Source organism: Nuphar pumila, chromosome 7, assembly GCF_984573655.1.
Source record: "Nuphar pumila chromosome 7, dmNupPumi1.hap1.1, whole genome shotgun sequence".
NCBI lineage: Eukaryota > Viridiplantae > Streptophyta > Magnoliopsida > Nymphaeales > Nymphaeaceae > Nuphar > Nuphar pumila.
This window is the reverse complement of record NC_143255.1, coordinates 118,979,052-118,999,858: the sequence shown is the minus strand read 5'-3', so window position 1 is coordinate 118,999,858 and position 20,807 is coordinate 118,979,052. Positions and strand designations below refer to the sequence as shown.

General features: G+C 39.2%; 1 protein-coding gene across 1 annotated transcript; it reads left to right on the top strand.

Annotated features, from left to right (window-relative positions):
* The first annotated feature begins 1,926 nt into the window (after positions 1–1,926).
* On the top strand, positions 1,927–10,998 carry LOC149833164 (Leucine-rich repeat protein kinase family protein). Its single transcript, XM_090012735.1, has 16 exons — positions 1,927–2,116; positions 2,203–2,758; positions 2,921–3,372; positions 3,586–3,703; positions 3,795–3,863; positions 3,967–4,035; positions 4,116–4,184; positions 5,602–5,673; positions 5,772–5,840; positions 5,922–6,151; positions 6,569–6,774; positions 7,363–7,489; positions 7,623–7,691; positions 8,964–9,153; positions 9,225–9,357; positions 10,614–10,998. Exons 1-16 carry the CDS (start codon positions 2,041–2,043, stop codon positions 10,830–10,832), a joined length of 2,724 nt encoding a protein of 907 aa, XP_089868861.1. The 5' UTR covers positions 1,927–2,040; the 3' UTR covers positions 10,833–10,998.
* The last annotated feature ends 9,809 nt before the right edge of the window (positions 10,999–20,807 follow it).

Genomic DNA, 20,807 nt, shown 5'->3' with positions numbered 1-20,807 from the left:
ATTTAGGACACCTAATAAAATATTTAAAAAATTTCCAAAACACGCTCAACTTTTGGCCTATTTACAAACACACGCTTAACTTATCAGATATTACAAATACATGCCTAGTTAACAAACCGATGCTTAAAAGTTAAACGTGTTGTAATATTTAAAAAGTTAAGCACGCGTTTGTAAATAAGCCAAAAGATGATGAAGACCTAATAATAGAACAGTAGAGTAGAAAGAAATGGACCCAAGTGAAGGGGTTAAGAGGCCGGATCAGGTGCAATGACAGTGTACAAATGTAATGTGCTGCTGCTGCTGCAGGTTTTGAGGAGGTCTCTTTCATGGTTTTCATATGAACAACAGTTACACCACCCAACTTCCATTTCTGGAGCTTTTGTTCTTAGTATCTGATACGGATGCTATAGATGCCGTTCATCTGAAGCATCAATGGTGCAGAATATTTTTGTGGGGCCCATCTGAATCATAAGAAATCCAACCATGGAGGTGGAGGCTCAATGCCGTTCATCACGATTGGATGTGCGGTATCCGTAATTCATCGGAGCGTCCCTGACCTTATACCCGGCGTTCTATTTAATTTAGCATTTCTTGGTTTGATTTTGTTAAACGGCTCACAATGTGAATGGCCATTGCCCATATACGTTGGAAGAGGTCTTGCATGTATACCCTTGTTTATGTTACTTATAACCTTGTTATCCCTTCCGCCTGAAACTATTGATGGAATAGTGCGAAATTCGAAGTTATAATGGGAGTGGCAAATCCGTTACTATTGATACAAAGACAGGTATTTAATTAAAGAATATCATGACGGCGCAGTTTCAACCGAGTAGAACGTACGCGCCAAAATTATGTTTATGGTCAAGGACAGAAATGATCCTTATTTTTAAAATGACAAAAATAGGTCTATAACTAGTCGTTGGCCCTCAAGAGGTGGTTTGAGTGAGAAGACTCGGACTCCAACTCGGGCAGAAGATCTCCAGTCGTATCGTTTTACAAAAAAAAAAAAAAGAGGAAAGAAAGAAAAGAGAGATTGGGTCTTACTATTGGATCAGGTGACTCTTCTTGGAAAAGATCCGATTTCCATCAATCAACAAACAAAAAGCAAGAAATTGAAGGTGAGTTGGATTATACCTTGGACATGATCCAATATGGCGTGGGGTCCATGCCCAAAATTGAGGTAATCAAACGTTGCATCTCAAGAGAAGATTCAAATTTGAGAACTAAGGGCGTGTTTTGCTTTACTGGACAAACACGGATTCCACATGTCAGGTGGCGTTTGTCCAGAACCAGTGAGTTGAGGGTACTACTCATTGGTTTTCATTATACACATTTTAAATACAAAGGGGCTGGAAGCAATGGGTCCCTGTCAGACCAGTTGCTTCCTGCCTATCAAACGCAGGACGGTCCAAATAGGCTTGGCAAGCTGAATATGAACAATAGGTACTTTGCTCAGCTCAACTTGTATAAGTACGTTAGATAGTTAAAAATATATTTTAGATATATTTTAAGTGTATTGTTTTGTAATTCTATTTCTTTCAGCTCTAAAACAATGTATTTTTTCTATAAACAAACTAGCTGAAACTCGAATCGTTTTAACTTAAGCACATTATGAGTTCGAACTTGGCTTGGCTGGACACGAGAAAGAGACAAGCTTGAACACTTCAAGCTTGTCTCTTTCAACTCGTTTACCAGTCCGACCCAGGACGGAGGGTCAATCCTGATCCGGTTCAACCGAGTCGGCCAATCTGGGTATTTTTGTGATTAAAAAACACAAGATCACGAGACCCTTGTCAACTGCCAACCGATAGTGGCATTCTCGATATTTATTTGAAAAACAAAGGGTATAAAAGTTGACCTCACAACACGCGCCTAGAGTGGGAATTATAAATTGTGCTGACTGGTGAGAGAAGACACCGGCATTGTTTCAGCTCCAACGCCCCCGCGCCTCTGCATAAATCACCCCTTTTTTTTTTCTTAATTTTCCTTTTTTTTTCACGTTCATCTATCACTCAAAGAATCAAGAAGGAAGATTTGGCTATGGATCCGCGGAGGGTTTTGATCGGAATTCTCTTCTTTTCCGGCGTGCTCGTTCCCGCCTTCGGCGATCCTCCCGGTAGTTCGGCTCGAATCCGTCTAGTTTGCTTTTCTTTGTGAATTCTTGTTGTTGATTTTTCGATCCTCTGTGTTTCCGTTTCGTAGGATTTCTTAGCATCGTCTGCGGAGGCAACTCGCCGTTTGTTGATTCCCTGAACGTCTCGTGGACGCCGGATTCTGCTTACGTGGCCGCCGGCAATGCGACCGCCATCAGGTTACCGGCGCCGAGCGCTTCGTCGTCTTCGTCTAGGATCCCCTTGCGTTTCTTTCCGGACTCGTCGGAGGATCGGAAGTGCTACCAAATTCCGCTTCAGAACTCGTCGTCGGAGCAGATTCTGGTCAGGAGCCGGTTCTACTACAAGAATTATGATGGATTGATGAGTCCTCCGTCGTTCTTTGTTTCTCTCGGGACGGCTAAGATCTCTACGGTGAATCTCAGTCGGTTGGATCCGTGGGAGGAAGAATTCGTGTGGCCGGTAACGGCAAGCACCCTCCCGTTTTGCTTGATTCCCATTCCGGGTAGTGGATTTCCTGTAATCTCTTCGCTGGAAATCCGTCCGCTTCCGGCCGGCGCTTACAGAGACGGTATCGGCGATTTCTTAAACAAATCATTGAGGAAGAAATTCAGGATCAATTGTGGATACAGCAATGGCTCCTTAAGGTATACAGAAAATCAATCTGGGCATTTCTTTTATGGCTTTCTTGGTTAAGGATTGTGACATGAGGAGCAATTAGGCCGAGCACTCACAATCCTGTGGAAGTTTGCTCATATTAGGGAATGATTTCTCGATACATTGATTCAGTATGGTTCCTAACATCTCAGGTATCCATTGGACCGGTACGATCGTATATGGGACGCCGATCAAGGTTTCTTTCCATCGCATTTGTCTGCTGCCCTCTATATTCAATTGAGATTCAATGCGTCGAGGATTAAAGAGGCACCCCCTCTTCGTGTGCTTCAGTCTGCGCGTGTTCTTGCTCGAAAGGATAATTTGAACTATACGTTTCCAATCGACAAGAAGGGAGACTACTACCTGGTCCTCTATTTTGCTGGTATAATTCCTGTTTCATCAGAATTCAATGTGGTGGTAAATGGAGATGAAGTGAAGTCGAACTATACTGTGGCAAGCTCGGAAGTGAGCGCTCTCTTTGTTCAGAGAAAGAACATATCACGCTTAACTATCGAGCTTCGTAATGTCAGCTACTACCCTTTGATAAATGCTATAGAGATATATGAAGTTGTTGATATCCCCTCGGAGTGCTCATCAACTACTGGTAATGGTTTAACATGATTTTGTTTTTCTTTTACCTGTTCTGTTTTTTCTTCTCATACTCTCTAAGTCATTGCTGAGGTGTCCCAGACCCAGAGTCATTTTCTCAAAATTCAAAAAATCTCTATGAACACTCAAGCAGTTTGGCTGCACTGCCGGCGGTGTGTTTTGTGATGATGATATCAATTATTCTAATTGATCTATTTGAACGTTACAGTTTCTGCTCTTCAGATTATCCAAGAATCCAGTGGCTTAAATTTAGGTTGGCAAGATGATCCATGCTCTCCAACAGCATGGAAACGTGTCGGATGCCAAGGGAGTGTCCTTGTTTCATTGTGAGTTTATGTTTTGACGGCTTACAAACTTTATGCTTTAACCAATCTCGTATCTTCTCGCATTTGATTTTCTTGTTTCAAATTTTCTTAGGGATCTCTCTAACATAAACTTGAGGGTGATCGGTCCTACATTTTCTGATTTGATGGATCTCCTTTCACTGTAAGCTCTTTAATGTTTAGTGTACCTTATAACCAAAAAGTAGCTCTATTTCTATGTGCATATTGGGTTTTTATAGTCATCTTTTGAATATATTTTGCTTCAGAGATCTGCATAACACCTCGCTTACTGGACAAATACAGAACCTGGGTAGTCTACAACAACTTGAAACCTTGTAAGAGTTGCCTAGCTTTTATACAAATTATTTCATGGTTGACATCTTCTGAAAATAATATATTACGAAATTTGCCGCAGGAACCTGAGCTTCAATGCACTCACTTCTTTTGGATCTGACTTCCCCACATTATTTAACCTTCAGACTCTGTAAGTGTTGATATTTTAGTTCTTTACTTTCTCTTTCTGCTTTCAAGAATTTTGAACTGATCCTTCAGTGTGAATTTCCATTCACTAATTTTAATAATAACATGAAGAGAAAAATCTTCTCATAGCTGCACTATCCACCCCTTAAACTTGACTTTTGTTATAGTGTGGGTTCATAAAATATTAATAATTGATACATGACAAGCTATGTCACATGTATATGGGTATGGGTATGGGTACGTGCTACAGCATGTTTATGGATGATATGATGTGTTTTTCAAAAGAATGGTGTGTGCGCACATGTGTGTGTCTATCTATGATTCTATATATATAGTTATTTATTTATATATGTAGAGAGAGAGAGAGCTGAAAATATACTATGTAGTATGTACATGATCATGACGTAGTGCATGTATATGTGGAAGCTACCAGAAGCACCTAGCGCCAGCACCCTAAACGCCAACATTGACATGGCTACACTGGGCATTTTAAAGTACCCATGTTGCATATATGACAAGATTATTGAGTACCATTATGTTGCACTTTGTTTTTTATATGCTCTAAAACTCCCATTCTACATCTGTTTGTTTCTTGATGTTTCAATTCTATCATATTTTCTAGATTGGAGCTTCACGAGGTGAAGCTAATGGAATATTAGTTCTTTTCTTGTCTTTTGTCTTCTTCAAGTTCAACCATAAAATCATTTTTCTTTTCATTGTTTTACCAACTCTATGAGTCATTTTCATCAAACTCTCGCTACTTTATGACCGACCAACCTTTTATTTTTCAGGTCATAAAGCTTATAAGTTTTTGAGCTTCCATGGTAGCCAATAAAAATACATTTTTTACTTTTGTCATCCAATTTGGTTCGCTTTTGATCCGGAATGTGAGCATACTCAATGCAGCAAAAAGCTTGCAAATGGTTAACACTTGACTTATAACCACTCTATGCCTCTTGAGGAGTCATAAAAAGGACTTTTTTAAGGAGACATCTATTCAAGAGGTACAACTCACATGAAACCACTTTAGCCCAAACTCATTAGGCATATTTTTGCAATTTAACATGTTTCTTGTCATGTCAAGATTATTCCAATTTTCCTTTCAGCAACCCAGTTTTGTTGGTATATGTAAGATGTTGTGAATTGATGCAAAATGTCATGCTCCTTACAAAAGTTGCCAAAATTCTTTGAGCAGTATTCACCACCTTTATCTGACCTCAAAACTTTTAGAAGCCAGAGGTCACTTGTTTCATTTTATAATTTCTTTGAGTTTGTATCAATCAAGCAGATGATTTATATTGATGTAATACCCCACTCATCAAGTTTGTATATATTAATTATGCATGGATTGCAGAGAAGTCCTTCCAGTAAAATCAATATGCCGATTCCCGAACAACTTATCTTGATTTTTTTTTATCAAGGGACTTGCAGAACAACAGTTTAGAAGGAACAGTTCCAGAAGTCCTGGGAAGTTTGCAAAACCTTCACCTGTTGTAAGTTTAGACTTTGGTGTATTATGATAATATTTTTTGGCTTAATAGAATGCATTATATGTCTGCATGAAAGCTTTAGCATGAGATTTACTACTCAGGAATTTGGAGAACAATAAGCTTCAAGGCCCATTGCCTCAATCCTTGAACAAACGAAGTCTCTTAGTCAGGTACAAAGACACCTTATTTTTTTTGTTGGATTTTCTAGATGCTCGCATTGTATGCCAGTGATGAAGTTTTTACTTTTACAGAGCATCAGGAAACATATGTCTTTCCTTTCCCCCTTTGACATGTTCATCTACTCCAACAATTCAAACGCCAGAGGTCACAGTTGTGAAGACAAGAAAGCATCGTAGACACAATTGGCAAGCAATTTTTGGTGGTTTACTTTCTGGGGTGTTACTTTCCCTGGTGATCATTGTTTTTTCAGCTCGTATTGTCTGCAGAAGAAAGAAAAAATCCGAGAATTCTGTCAATTCAAGTATGCCAGAGTTTCAAAGTTCAGACAATTTTTAGTTGTTAGATACATACTCACACACTAACACAACCCTCTCTCTGTCTGTGTTAGAAATTTTCTACTAATGAGCCACTACAAATCTGATGAGGCTCATAAATTGCTAGCCTTGGTGTATTTAGTACCCATTGTGCCTCAAGTCGAAGTGCTTTTGGTACCAAGTTTTCTTTCTCTGAAGATTTAATTTCATTAATCTCTGATGCACATCTGTGCTGATCAGACCATTGAATATCACATTCATGAGTTTAATCGGATTTTTCTCTTCTTTGTGATCAGCTTCATGTAGTTATTCATTTGACACCATGCACACAAATCACCCCAATGCATTACACACAGATTTGCCATGCTGGTGACTGCATCGTAGTAACTTCTTTAAAATTCCAGATGCAGGTGTCCAAATTCTGATTTGGGATGAAACAATGACTTTCTCATATAAAGAGATCAAAACATCTACAAACAATTTCAAGGATATTATAGGTCATGGGAGTATTGGATCTGTCTACCTGGGAAAACTTCCCGATGGAAAACAAGTTGCAGTAAAAGTAAAATATGATCAAACACAACTTGGATCAGATTCCTTTTTCAATGAGGTAAACATATTCCACATTAAAATATGGTTATTTTGTAGTGGACAGGTTTTGTAGAAGCATTAGTGATTTCTACCTACACATGAACGTTCACATGGATTTCATTATGGGCCCATGACGTGGTTTCTATATTCACTAGTCTGTTATGGTTTAGACTTGTTCAAATGTGTGTAACACTAACACCTAATCCTCTATATATGGATTCAGATGCAGAGTCCAATAGTGAGAGGCCCTTACCATATCTGGATCTAGTTAGCATTTCCATTGTTACTATGTCAGATTTTGGGTGTAACTGATTTTAATTTTCAATTGGAATTGGGTATAAACTCCAAGCCAGATCTCACTGGATCAGAAGATGTCTTCACCATGTCTAGGTAAAAGGCAATTGTTCACGAAGATGTATATCCCAAACTTGATCTATTCATAACCTTATTACTAGCCTAAAAATTTTCATCAAAAGTAGATTTGTGTAGAATTTGTGCATGCCCAGTTGAGGTTGTCATGAGGCTTTTCTAGTCAGATCACTCTTGTCCGTGGACAGATCCCTCTACTATTGCTGATTTTGCCTTCATTGATGTTTGTTTTCTGCAGGTTCATCTTCTGTCTCAAGTTAGTCATCCAAATCTTGTTTCCTTGGTAGGAGTTTGTCACGAACATAAGCAACAAATTCTCATATATGAATATGTACCTGGTGGATCTCTTGCGGATAATCTATATGGTATCTAATGCATGAATAGGAATCATCTTTGGTTTTCTTCCTTTTACCTGTTTTTAACTTTACTTATCTTACTGTTTATCCTTTTCTGCAATTAGCTCTCGTATGAACTAATGAAATTAAACATTGTTTTTAGGTTCCAACAGTAAAAGGTTAAGTTTGAATTGGATTCGCAGGTTGAAAATTGCAGTTGATGCTGCAAAGGGTAATAGATCTTTTGGTTCCATCATTATTACCTTTACGCTATTAAAATAATGTTATGTTTCTTAGAGATTCTTGTTACTATGACTGATATTTCAAGTTCATAAAATTATACAAAGATTAAAAAATATTTGTTAGAAAAAATAAAGAATTTCTCATTTGTAACTGTTAATTAGTCTGGTCACACGATGTATTAAAATGGAAAGATAGGTTATCCTTGAAACATCCTTGCAAGGAGAGGGCTTATTTAGAAATAAAAGGATAAAGCCATCTGCCCACAAGGGCTTGCTCATCTGGTAGGGGTGGCTTGTGAACATCACCAAGCTGAAGGGGACATCATGAGTTTGAAACCCATGGGTGCACCTCCCTTGCTGTGAGGACAAAGTTGTGTGTACTCCCTGGTGGGTAAGGGGACCTGGGGGTTTTACACAAATAAGCTCACGAGTGAGGTAGTTTTCCCTGGTTATCCAAAAAGAAAAAGGAGGCCATCTTTTCATCAGTATGTTATAACTGAACAGAAAATTTATATTCTCAAATTGTTGATATATTAATGGAACTACAACATGGATCACAATGGAATTATTGGCGACTTTGTAGGCCTGAATTCTTCATTGTTGGCATAATCTCCCACATATGTGCTGTAAATGGAAACACCATCATTTCACATATGCAGTTCCCAGTTTTATATGAAAATATTCACCTGTTTTTTGTACATTACAAAAGGTAGAGAAAAATTAATACAAGCCATGTCCTTTCCCAGTTTGATTGGGGATTGGCCATGATGATTTTTCTTCAAAGCTGGTAATCAAACATGAAAGGGACGTTTTATTTGGTCAACTTCAACTAGTGGTTTTCTAAATTCTCATACCAGATTGTGAAAGACTTATTTTTTGTTGTCTGAATAGTTCTTTACTTATTTTAATGCTTGTAAAGGCTGTTTTGAATTCACATATGTAAAGCATGTTTATACTTGGTGTCAGTGGTGAAGTTCTAAAATTCGACCGCCCAAAATCTTCATAAGTTTTTTATGCTCCAAATATCATTTTTTTCATTGAAAAAACATGATCTGGGTGTTGATTCATAGTAAATCAACCATGCCAAGCACATCTATGGGGTTAGAGTTGAGAAAAAATCACTGCAAAACCCCAAAACCCCACTTAGCATGTTTCACTTAGCATGCTTTCATCACTATATACATGCACATATACATATGTATGTATTTATGTAGGTAAGCAAGTGTCTTTTTTCCTGAAAGTCATTCTACTTGTAATGCTAGGATTGGAGTACCTGCACAACCAAACCAACCCTAGAATCATACATCGTGATGTGAAAAGTAGCAACATTCTTTTGGACCTGGATATGAACGCAAAGGTCTCTGATTTTGGCCTCTCCAAGCAAGTACCTGAAGGTGATGCAACCCATATTTCTACTGGCGTGAAGGGAACTGCTGGATACCTTGACCCAGAGTAAACTTCTGACGTTAAATTTCCTACTGATCCTATGTGATCTACATATTCATTCTTTTTTCTTCATGTAGATACTATTCCACACAACAGTTGATTGAGAAGAGTGACGTCTATAGCTTTGGAGTAGTTCTTTTGGAGCTAATCTGTGGAAGGGAACCTCTAAGTCACTCAGGCGCCCCAGACTCCTTTAATTTGGTCTTATGGGTATTTACTGCATGACTCAGATTGATAATTCTAAGCTTTTCTTTTGACTGTTTGAATTACTTTTTCGTGATCCATTCCTAAAAATACCAAAAAAACTAAATGTCAAGACATGCATTAAATGATTTCGTTAAATAATTCCATACTTTTTGAGTTGGTTATTGAGTTAATTTTTTCCTGATCCTTTCATGGAAACACCTAACTTGTTCGTGATGCAAATAAATGATTGCGAACTCAAAACCTGTAAAGTGTTGCTCCTAGAAGAAGACATCAGTGCATATTTCCCCAATCCAAATACGCCATAATCTTTTAGGAAATGATTTGTAGTTTTAGATGATCATATGCTATAATTTTTTTTTCTAAGTCAATGCTTAACTGAACTATCAATGCCAACCAGTGAATAGCATAGCTTGTCTGAAAAACCTATGATATTTAAGAGTTCCTGAAGTTACCATCAGGATAAAGTTTTGACATTTTATGAATATCCACATTTGGAAGTATTTCTTGATGCTGTTCAGTTATTGAATATATTGAAGCCGCTAGTGGCCCTCTCTTTCAGGTGAACCATGTTATAAAACTTTTTGTTTTGTGAGAAATGTTGTGATTTTACAGTATTTTGAAAGAATGATTTGCTTTCCGCAACTGCTATACTCCTGGCGATGAATATTAACAAACATGTCCTAATCTTCATTGCAAGTTTTGTAAAATACTTGTGTTTCTTTCAAAAAAGAAGAAGAAAAGATATCCAAAACGATTAGCCTGATTATCTTTTCCTGTTCTTCTGTGCATATGGTGTGGATGCTACTGGGTGAAACAAGGTATTTGCTGTTGGGATTGAAATTCAGTCTGGACATTGTTTCACCCAAGTAATGGGGAAACTTTTGCTATGTATTCTCAATACAGTAGTCCTGATCTGAATTAGATAGGAAAATTTTACTTTGAAGGAAATAGTCAGATCTGAAGCTTCATATCCTTTCCCATCACTAATTCTGTTTGATAGTCCAGCTCTGCGTCTATGATAAGTAGCTCCATAAATTGGCATCATGTTTGGGAAAAGGTGTTTGATAAATAGTATCAAATATCGGTCTTCTAGAAAAGAATTCCCATGGACCAAATGGTAAAAGCTTTCCACTGCATATGAGTCATTAGTTTGTGCACATGTATTTTGCATGCAATGCCAGTTTTGACAATCTATTTTCAACTGACTCACTGATTCTTGGAATGTTTGAATCTCATGCGGGGTGATTATTTCAATGTAGGCAAAACCTTACCTGCAGGCCGGAACTTTTGAGGTTGTCGATGAAAGCTTGAAGGGCAGTTTTGATCCACAGAGCATGCATGTGGTGGCTTCAGTTGCTGTAAGGTCCGTAGAATGCGAGGCGTCACGAAGGCCCACCATGGCAGAGGTGGTGGCTGAGCTTAAAGAGGCCTACAGCATCCAACTCGCCTATCTTGCTGCCTCTGGGCAGTCTGCTTGATGGTCTGTCTTTGCTGCTCAATCAATTTATTTTCTTCTTTCTCCTTTTCCATTTCAATTCTGTTTTGATTACTTGTCATAATGTATCATCACAAGCTTCTGTACGTAGTACAACAACCCAACCATGCAAAGAGAGCTGGTTGTGCTATTCAAAGAAATTGGTAACAGCTTGCTTGGTAGAAAATATACTGTTGCAGATATTCTATTGTACAATGCATAAATCACACACGTATCTGCTCTATTTACTGTTCCAATGATGAGATTCAGATACCCCGGTGGGTAGTTGGGTACCTGACCGGAGATGAGCTGAGCTTGTGCAGCCTGAAATCTGATAAGATTCTGGCCCAGCCTGACATGACTAGGAAATGGGCTGAGTCCAGGTGGGACCAAAATGACATCGCAAGGCCGGTTTACTAGGGCGGGGGGCTTAAAGGGCCCGACCTGACCTGTCTGAGAATTAGCCTGATAAGGTCACGACCCTGCCTGAATCATCAGGAGCTGGGTTGGGTCTTTTTCGGCTGGCCCTAATCGGTCCAAGGTCAGGCCTGGTTGACATCCACCCTTAATTGTAGGTCTCTCTCTAGATTAAGAATGCAATTTATGGGCATAATCTTGATAATCTCAAAAGATCCCGTTTTTGTAGGAGTTCTAGAGAAGCAATACGGTTGTGATTGTTCAGATAATCATTCAAATTAGGTTTCTTTTTTTCTCCCAACTGGTATTGACAGACTGGAGAACAAAAAAAGTTAGCAACTCATGCCAAGAAGCAGGTGAGTCAACCTCTTATGAGAGCTTTGTATTTTGCTTCCGTTTGTGGCTATGATTGGAAGAATGTTTTGAAAGACCAAATCAAAGCCTTCAATGTCGCTAGACCTAGAAAACCTATTCTGTCTTACCAGGCATTACTTTTGTGCGACTCACCAAGTCGATGACAAGAAGACATCTAGACTTGTACCATGAAGATGCCATGATCTTGGAAAAAATGCACCTTTCACTTTGACTAGTCTTTTTTTATGAGGAACTCTTTGAGGAGAACCAGGTCAGTTGATGGTCTGCCCCCCCTGCGAGGTAAATCCCTCCTAGGTGGTGTCACCAACACTCAAGCCCTTACGGAGCCCACCAGCACGCCAAGTGAAAGTTGTACTTGGGACCAAGAGGTCAGCACCTTCTTCTCAAGCCCATTGCCACTCGGGTGTCACTTTAGTAGTCTTAAGCTTCAAAATTTTACTCCTTTCAACTGAATCTTGGCACTCCATTGAGTCCCATCAAACGCATGTTATTCCTCTTTTGCTATAAGGCTGAAACAATTGAAAAACCAGCTCCGATAGGCAGGGGGAGTACGGGTCAATGTGGATGCTCTCAACTTATAACAAGATGTTCCCGGTCATTTTCAAAAGAGAACTTTCGGAGCACGTTTAAAAGAGAGAAAGATGTAAGAAAAGTGATGCAAAATAGAAAATTTGTATAAATTTTCTCACCCTTTTAAAAGAGAGAGACTTTTAGCTGAGAAAGAGTTCCTAAAAATAGACTTTTTGATAGGAAACATTCCTTTCATAAGGGGTGCTGAAATGTTTTTTACCAAGAGAATTTATTTTTACTCTCCACCGCCCATCTCACCAAATCTTACCACCACCACCCACCATCTCACCATCACCACCACCATCCATCTCACTACCACTCACCACCATCACGACCACCCTCCTCTCTCTTATTTTTTTATATTTTCCCACTTTATTTTTCTCATGCTAAGCAAACAAGCAAAAAACTTTCTTTTAAAAAACTTTTCATATCAAAAACTCTTATAAGGAAAACTTTATTTTCCTATAATAGTTTTTTTCTCTTTTAAACGTGCCCTTAAGATATGTTTGGTTGAGGCACATGAGATTTAGATTCTCATTTGAATGAGAATCCAAATCTCATTTGACCGGAAACCAAACAAAGGAAAAATAAATGTGAGGAGCTGAATCGTATTTGATTTTGTTCGTCATCAACCCGGGAGATTCGAAATCTCACGGGTGGTGTGTGATTTCTAATCGCACACGATTCGAAATCACACCTCATGTGGTTAAAAGGTAGACGTTGGGCTCTCAACGTCTCTCTCTCTCTCTCTCTGAGGGTGCAATGCAATGGAATGCAGAAGCTGAACTCGCTAGACGTCTGGCGAGCTCCACCGTCCCTTGTTTTTTTTCTTTTAGTTGTTGTCTGCAACCGACAATTCCTGTGAGCTCCACTGTTCTTCATCCAAAACCGACCCTACAACGGCCGGATGGATTTCCCTGCATAAACTACGAGAGGGGCGGGAGCCCTTGCTTGGCAGGGGATCAGCCGGAGCTCTCAGGGTTTTTCAGCTGTGCCGGATTCCATCTCAGGCCAGTGAAAGAGCTGATCGGGAGGTGGACGGAGAAGCTTTGGCAGATGGAGGCGGCGAAATGGAGGTGGACTCCCGTGGCCGTGGCCCACATAGGGGTGTGTTATTTTTTCCCCTTTTATGTGAGGTGAAATCTCGTGTAAATGGGATTCCTTTTTTTCACTAAACAAACATGAGAAAAAGAGTTACATGAGATTCCAAATCACATGACTTTGAGTCTCATGAGATTTCTTTTCATTTCTTGAACAAAATCAGCCAAACATACCCTTAGTGTGTCTTCATAGATATTGATGATAAGTATTGCACAGATCAACCATTCAAACATTTAATTTTATTGTGCTATCATTTGTCTCCCATGTCTTTTTTTTTTAGAGGAATTGTCTCCCATCTCTTGATCGATGAAAGTTGAAACTGTTCTCACAATTACAACCACTATGCCACCTGCAACCGCGATTACTGACTAGTATGGGTGGGAAAAGAGATGAGCTGCTTGTGGCTCAGATCATGCTAGGCTTGTAATGAGCTCATTCAGACTCGTGAAATATGGTCGGGGCATGAACCAATGTTCACCAACGGGCCTCCACGTGGTTGGTAGGAGCTTTCAGTGCACGTCTCCTTGTGGTGGGACGTAGGAGGTTCAAACCCCAGTGGTACTTTGAATAATAACTGGTGGGGGTCTGTCAAACCCCAGCTTGCCTTTCAAGAAAAAATGAACCAATGTTCGTCTTGGTTCATTTTGTATAGGATCGTTAATTAATAATATACATATTTTACATATGTTTTATGTCATACTGTAGAGATGGTTGAAATGTTTAGCTTGCTATATATAAGTCTGGATTTCAAATCCTATTGCTTGCAAGTTTGAAACAATTATTTATTTGGTAAGTGAGCCAGTTTGAATTTTGCTTAGTAGGTTTAGGGCACAAATTCTATTATTTGTAACTCTAATAAAATATTTTTTTTATAAATAAGTTAGCTTGTGCTCAGCTTGTCATGAACTCAAGCTCGACATGGCTCAATATAAGAAATGAGCTGAGCTTGAACACCTTTTGTTTGGTTCATTCGGCTCATTTACCAGTCCTACTGACTAGAGGTTGCAAACGGGTCAGGTTACGGTAAACCTAGCACTGGACCTGACTTTCAATGACCAGGTTGGATTTCAAGTCCACATCCAACTCAAAACAGATGATAGAATTCTGGATCCGGGTATGATCAAACTGCTTTGGACACTGGAACTACAAAAAACAAGGCAAGTATATTGGCTTTTTCATGTGAAATAGATAACATGGGTTGTGCCACATGCGATTATGGACCTATTATTTATTTAATTTTGACCAGTATCCAACTAAACACAACATCAATTGTTCTGAATCTGACCCATTATAAGATGTACATTATTTTATGGATCATATCTACCTGAAATACTTTGATGGGTGCAGATATCCAACCCACTTGCACCCCTACCACTAACCTTTCCTAGGGCTCAGGACACAGCTTTGATGTGATAATTCGTTTTTTTCTTTTTTGAAAGGCAAGCTGGGTTAGGCAGACCCCTACCAGTTATACCACTATACCATTGGGTTTTGAACCTGTAACCTCCCAATACAAGGTGACGTGCACTAGCTGCTCCTACCAGACAAGTGGGGGTCTGTAAAGCTAAGATGGCCTGCTCTTGATCTCTCCATGTTGCACCCTCTTTTTTTTCAGCTGCCCTGAACTTTTTGTTAAGTTGACAGTTGATATCTCGTCGCCCTAACTTAGCTTGTAACTGATTCTATCGTTAAATAAAATATTTTTTCCTCTCTCAAGAAAAAATCCTAACTCTGTTTTGAAAAAATAAATAATGGCTACATAACAGTTAAAATTTGTCAGATTTGAGATGCTAAATCGCTATGCCACATTAATGATTCGTGGACTCCAGGCGAGATCGACTCGAGAGTTTAGATTTTTTTTTTTCAAAAATGAGACGTGGACACATAATCTTTTAGTTATTTGATCAATAAAAAAACTATTTTGAATAATTTAACATTTAAAAATGTTTTTATTAAAATAAGTTTTAAAAGTAATATAAATTATTTAAAATATTAAAATAAGGACCATATGTGTCAGTGTGTGTCCGCTCGTGTCACTAGGGACACGCGTCCAAAATGGCTTATCCTCGTGGCATAGCTGCATCGTGCTCTACAATAGAATATCCATAGGTGTTCATTTTACCAACTATTGAAAAATAATTACCAACGGAAGCTCTGCTTGTCTGGTAGAAGCAGCTAGTGCAAGTCACCTTATGTTGGGTCGTTGCAGGTTCAAAACCCAATGTTATAGTTGTATAACTAATAGGGGTCTGCCTCAGCCTAACCCCAGCTTTCCTTTTCCAAAAAAAAAAACTACTGAAAAACAATTGCTATAATTTGGTAATATGGTCGAATGAGAGCGGGATGGTAAAGTTGCACTATCATAGCCAAGAGGTCTCGAGTTCAAATCTCACAAGGGTTCTCTCTCTAATTAAAAAAAAATTACCATAATGTGGTATATATTAGTGTGAACAGTGCAATCTTCCAAAACTTTTTTTTGTGGATAAATAAGTAGGTGGATTCAACCAATAAACAAAAAATCTACTGTAGTTAAGTAGTAGGGTCCCACGTGCCTCATGGTTTTGTATATGGGTGATAATATTAAATCACTAGTGATTCAGAAGTAATTAACTATAAGGACAAGTGAAGACAAGCATGATCTTGAGAAAGAGGTGTGTCAGTTGCAAGTTGGTTTAATCCCTTTGGCATTTAGCCAAATTTTTTGTGGACCATTGTGTGAATTATAAATGTAAGGCTTAATTTGTTTCCTTCCTCCCCCTTTTTCCTTTTTGGTCTTTCTCCTGCTAATCAAGATCTAAGTGATATATGGAGTTGAATGAGATAGTTGGATGGTTTGGTCGCACTATCATAACAAAAGAGTCTTTGGATCAAATACCACAGAGGCTACACTAAGAAAAAATGTTATGTTTTTTATTATTCTATATAAGAGAACTGAACATATTAGGCATCATTTCTTGTTCTCTGCCTTTTAATTTTGAAGTGTTTTATGATATATCTCAACCGTTAGATGTGTTTAGCATGCTCGATTTAGTGAGAATCAACTCTTACATCTTATTTTTTGATAAAAAAAACATATTTTTATGAGCCAAAAAACTGATACCTTCATAGCTATTGATTTTGGATTATCAGAAAAACTTGTATACAGATCAGATTCCGGTGATCCAAAAGTCAGTTCTCACTAAACAAAACCTATAGATCACATCTATGGTGTTAGATGTGAAAAAAAATATTAAAAAACCAAGTTTTTTGAGGGGGCAAAACAAGAAAGTTGGCAGATGAAAGGCATTACTCACTATATAATTATACTATGGCAACTAGATTGCTTTTTCCTACACTATACAATTTGATATCGCCAGTCAGTAAAAATAGAAAGTAGCCCAGAAGATCTCTGCACATCTGGCTAAGTGGGTTAATAATTTAAGGCAGTTAAGTTGAAGAATGCCAAGAGTTCAATACTCAGGGTGTGCATCTCAAGCCTTAAAGCTGAAGAATCAGGCTCCCACTTCTTGGGCAAAGGGGGGTGGTCGAGGGGTTTTAACAGCTTGGAAGTAGACCAGATGGCAGAGCATCAATCCCTCTTGAATCCACCACCTGAACCGGGGTTTCTCTTTCATGAGAGACAGAGAGGGGTATATCTTGTTCATGCCTGGTTGGGTCCAGAAACAGTAAAATTCATGTCCAGGATGGGATCCAGCTCAGGTGCTCCTTAGTCGAATCGGTTGAAACCAATGTTGTCAGTATCGGTATTGGCCCTGAATCGTTTGGCCAACTATTCAGGTGTATCAGTCGATGCCGATACTCAAGTGAATCGTTCTGTATCAGCCAAAAATATTTTTAAAATATTACGTGTCAATCAGAATGTGACACATGTTAAAACCATTAAAATAATAATAAAAATAAATTTTGTATTTTTAATATTGATTAAAAATAGCTGATTGAGGGGTCAATCATATCGATTTTCCACCGATACTGATGACATTGGTTAAAACCAACCAGCCCAGACTCCATTACAGTCCTGGTGAAGAACCAATTAAAGAATTTCAGTTGTGCAATGCCAAACATAGTATGTATTTTGATCTTGATGTGCCCATAATATGTATCTTTTGCCATCAACATGCATAATACGAAATGCAATTTTTTTTTCCTCTCATAACTTTAGGAGTTGGCAGTATACATAAGAAAAAAGTAGTTGCTTCAATTGGCATAGACCCTTTGAACACAACTAGGGCAAATTGAACAATTTCCACATCAAAAGATGGATGATGCCAAGGTGGCAGTGGTTGAAGCCACTGCGACTTCACCTAACATGATGAGCTTTTGATAACATATCTTTTTTTGAAATTTACACGGAGAAACCGCCCTCAAGTTCAAAGACCTATCTGCTTTGGCTATGTCTGTCATACTTATGATCATTGTCCTGGCAGCCTAAAACTCTGTTGGCTTACCCCTTGCCCTCAGGAAGCTGCCGCTTGGGAGATGATACCCATGACAAAATATTTTGAAAATGTCTCAACAGAGTCAACAACAACAATGAAAGTGGCCGCTATTGCTCTCTTTGTCACCGTTGTAGACCTATAACAATGACAAAAAATGGCCTTTTAGTTTTGGCCGCTGTTGGTTAATAAGGACGGCATTTATATGTCACCGAGGGTACACTCAATAGCAGCGGTGACCCTATAACCACGACTAACCTATAACAGCGACAATTAAGTCACCTTTATAGATACCCTTTACACGCGAATTTTAATAGGCAACACTAGACGACAATGTTTTTGTCGCCATTATTCGCCTGTAGCGGCTAAAAATATATATATTGTGGCTCTGCAATCGATAAAGCATAAGCACATGACTCATTGGAAATCCCAAACCACAACATATATAAAAATTAAGAGGCTTTCAAACATCAACGAGGAAATAAGAATGCAGAGGCTAAAATGTAGAAGGGACTCATGAGACACAATAACAGAAACTAAATATGATAAACAGACTCACAAAACCTTGTGCACTAAACGATTCAAGGGAGGGTGTTGTGTGTTCTCCCCCGAAGATGCATTGTTTGCTACAGTGCATGCTCGGGGGTCTGAATGAGCACCACATATATAAGCACGTGGGGCTCGTATTCCCGTGTGTGTTGGCATCACTTAGCATCGGAGTCCAGTGCGATTGCAAAGACTTAAGTACCCTTTCTTGCTATTCTCGTTATGAAATGATGATTCGAGAAAATAACAAAAATGTTCGCCATTCAAAAAAAAAATGATGGTTCGAGAAAAGAACAAAAATGTCATTCATCCAGAAAGTCGAGAATGATGTTAACTCTTTAAAGTCCAAACAACGAAATGAACCTGAAGTGATCTCTCTTTCTTTTCCGTTTGAACTTTCTGCCGTATCTTCTTCTTCTTCCTTCTCTGAGAAACACTGTAAAAACTCTTCTCTCTCTCTATAGAGAAGAAATTAAGAGAGACAAAAAGTTGGCGATCCGATGGCGATCATCATCCTCTTTCTGCTAGCAGTGGCAAGAATGCTGCCCTCATCCAGCGGGCAACCGACTGCGGTGGCTCCTCCACCGCCTTTGAGGGACACTTACAACGAAATCTTCCTCCATTACACCTACAATGGAGTCTTTTAAAGTACAATCTGTCTACCCCTACGTCGGCAATACTTCTGATCAGAGCTATGCCTTCTAGGTCACCCTGATGCTGCTTAACACGGGCATTCACACCCTCAAGTCCTGACGAGCATTCATCGGGTTCTGGCACTGTGAGGTCCTCATCTCGACCTCCAGCGTTGTGTTCTTTGACAGGACCCACCTCTCTGCCAACGTCGAGAATGACACATTCCTCTCCAGCTTCCCCGTCACGGATCTCAAGACTGTCATTAGGACGACTGACGACTATAGTTTGATCACGGCGAAGATCGTGCTCAAGGGGACAGAGTTCGGCATCACGATTTACGATTTATACACAATAGCGATTTATGAAAATCGCGTAGCAAAAAAAAATGGCAAATCGCTATGCGATTTTCGTAAATCACCATATCGAGTAGCGATTTACGAAAAGCATGTAGCAAAAAAAAATGAAAAATTGCTAAATTGAGTAGCAATTTACGAAAATCGTGTAGCAAAAAACAACAAAAAATCGCTAAATCGAGTAGCGATTTAAAAAATTCGCGTAGAAAAAAAACCCGCAAATCGTTACTCGATTTTGTAAATCGCTAAATCGCGTTGCGAAAAAAAAGGCAAACCGCAACGCGATTTTTGTAAATTGCGTAGCGAAAAAAAAAAGAAATTTTGTCCTTTTCTACAATTGTCGTTTCATGACACCAATGGCCGGAAAGGGTGTTACGAAAAGTGTGAGCAAGAAACAACCGAAAGAAACAATAAACAAGAATGATCAAACAAAACACGACACAGATTTACGTGGAAAACCTCCCATCAAACCCGAGAGGGGGTAAAAAACCATGGCCGCCCAGAGGAAAAACTTTATTACTCTTTTTCGATAGTTACAAGAGGGAAAGAAAAAAAAGAATTTATACAAGGCCCCAAAAAAATTTTCTTATGAGGGGGGGGGTGCTGCCCCCCAGAGACCTCCCGCCCGCTGAACGCGCAACGGGACCCGCACCGGGGGGAGACCCTAGCCCCCTCCTATAAGGGAAAAAACTCTGAATCAGGCTCCACAACTCATCAAGTTGAACCATGCTACAGTCAGTGTGCAGGTCAGTCGGTGCTTGATGGTGCAGTGTAGGATCATCTGTTGGATGTGCACAGAGGCAGAAAGAGAAAAGTGAGAGAGGGTTGATGTTCATTGCCTTCAGGGGGGATTCCTTTCTAGGATAATCCTGCAGTGCAGGGACTTGGTCTTAAATAACCATCTCTGGGGTACTTAAGTCTTTGCAACCACTCATTTTCTAGAATCGTCATTTTATGACACCAATGGCAGAAAGGGCACTTAAGTCTTTGCAACCACACCGGACTCCGACGCTAACTGATGCTGACAAACATGAGGATACAAGCCGCACGTGCTTATATACGTGGCACTCATTGGGACCCCCAAACACGCACTATAGCAATTACAGTGCGTCTTCATGGGGAACATATAACCTGCTTTGATGATTCAATACAAGTAAACACAATTTTTGGGATATACATATTACATACACGAAGGACATTTCTCACAATGCATGTCACACCACAACCAACAGAATCCCCTCTAACCCTAACAAGGTTAATAGCATCAATCATCTTCTCACCATATTCTGGATCAGGACACCTTAAAGTATATGAAATTTTTTCACAAAGTTTCGACATTTAGGAAATAGCTTGTGCCAAAGGAACTCCAGAAATCATTAGGGAATGTGCTCATAGATCGCAGTTGACAAAATGTATGTTTGTTTCACATTAATCACTTGAATTCAACACAGTGCAAGACAAGAAATCATTCTTGAGACGTGCTTATGAGTTTTATATCAACAATAAGTATCAAAAGCATAGGTAGTTGCTGGATTATACTGGTTCTACACG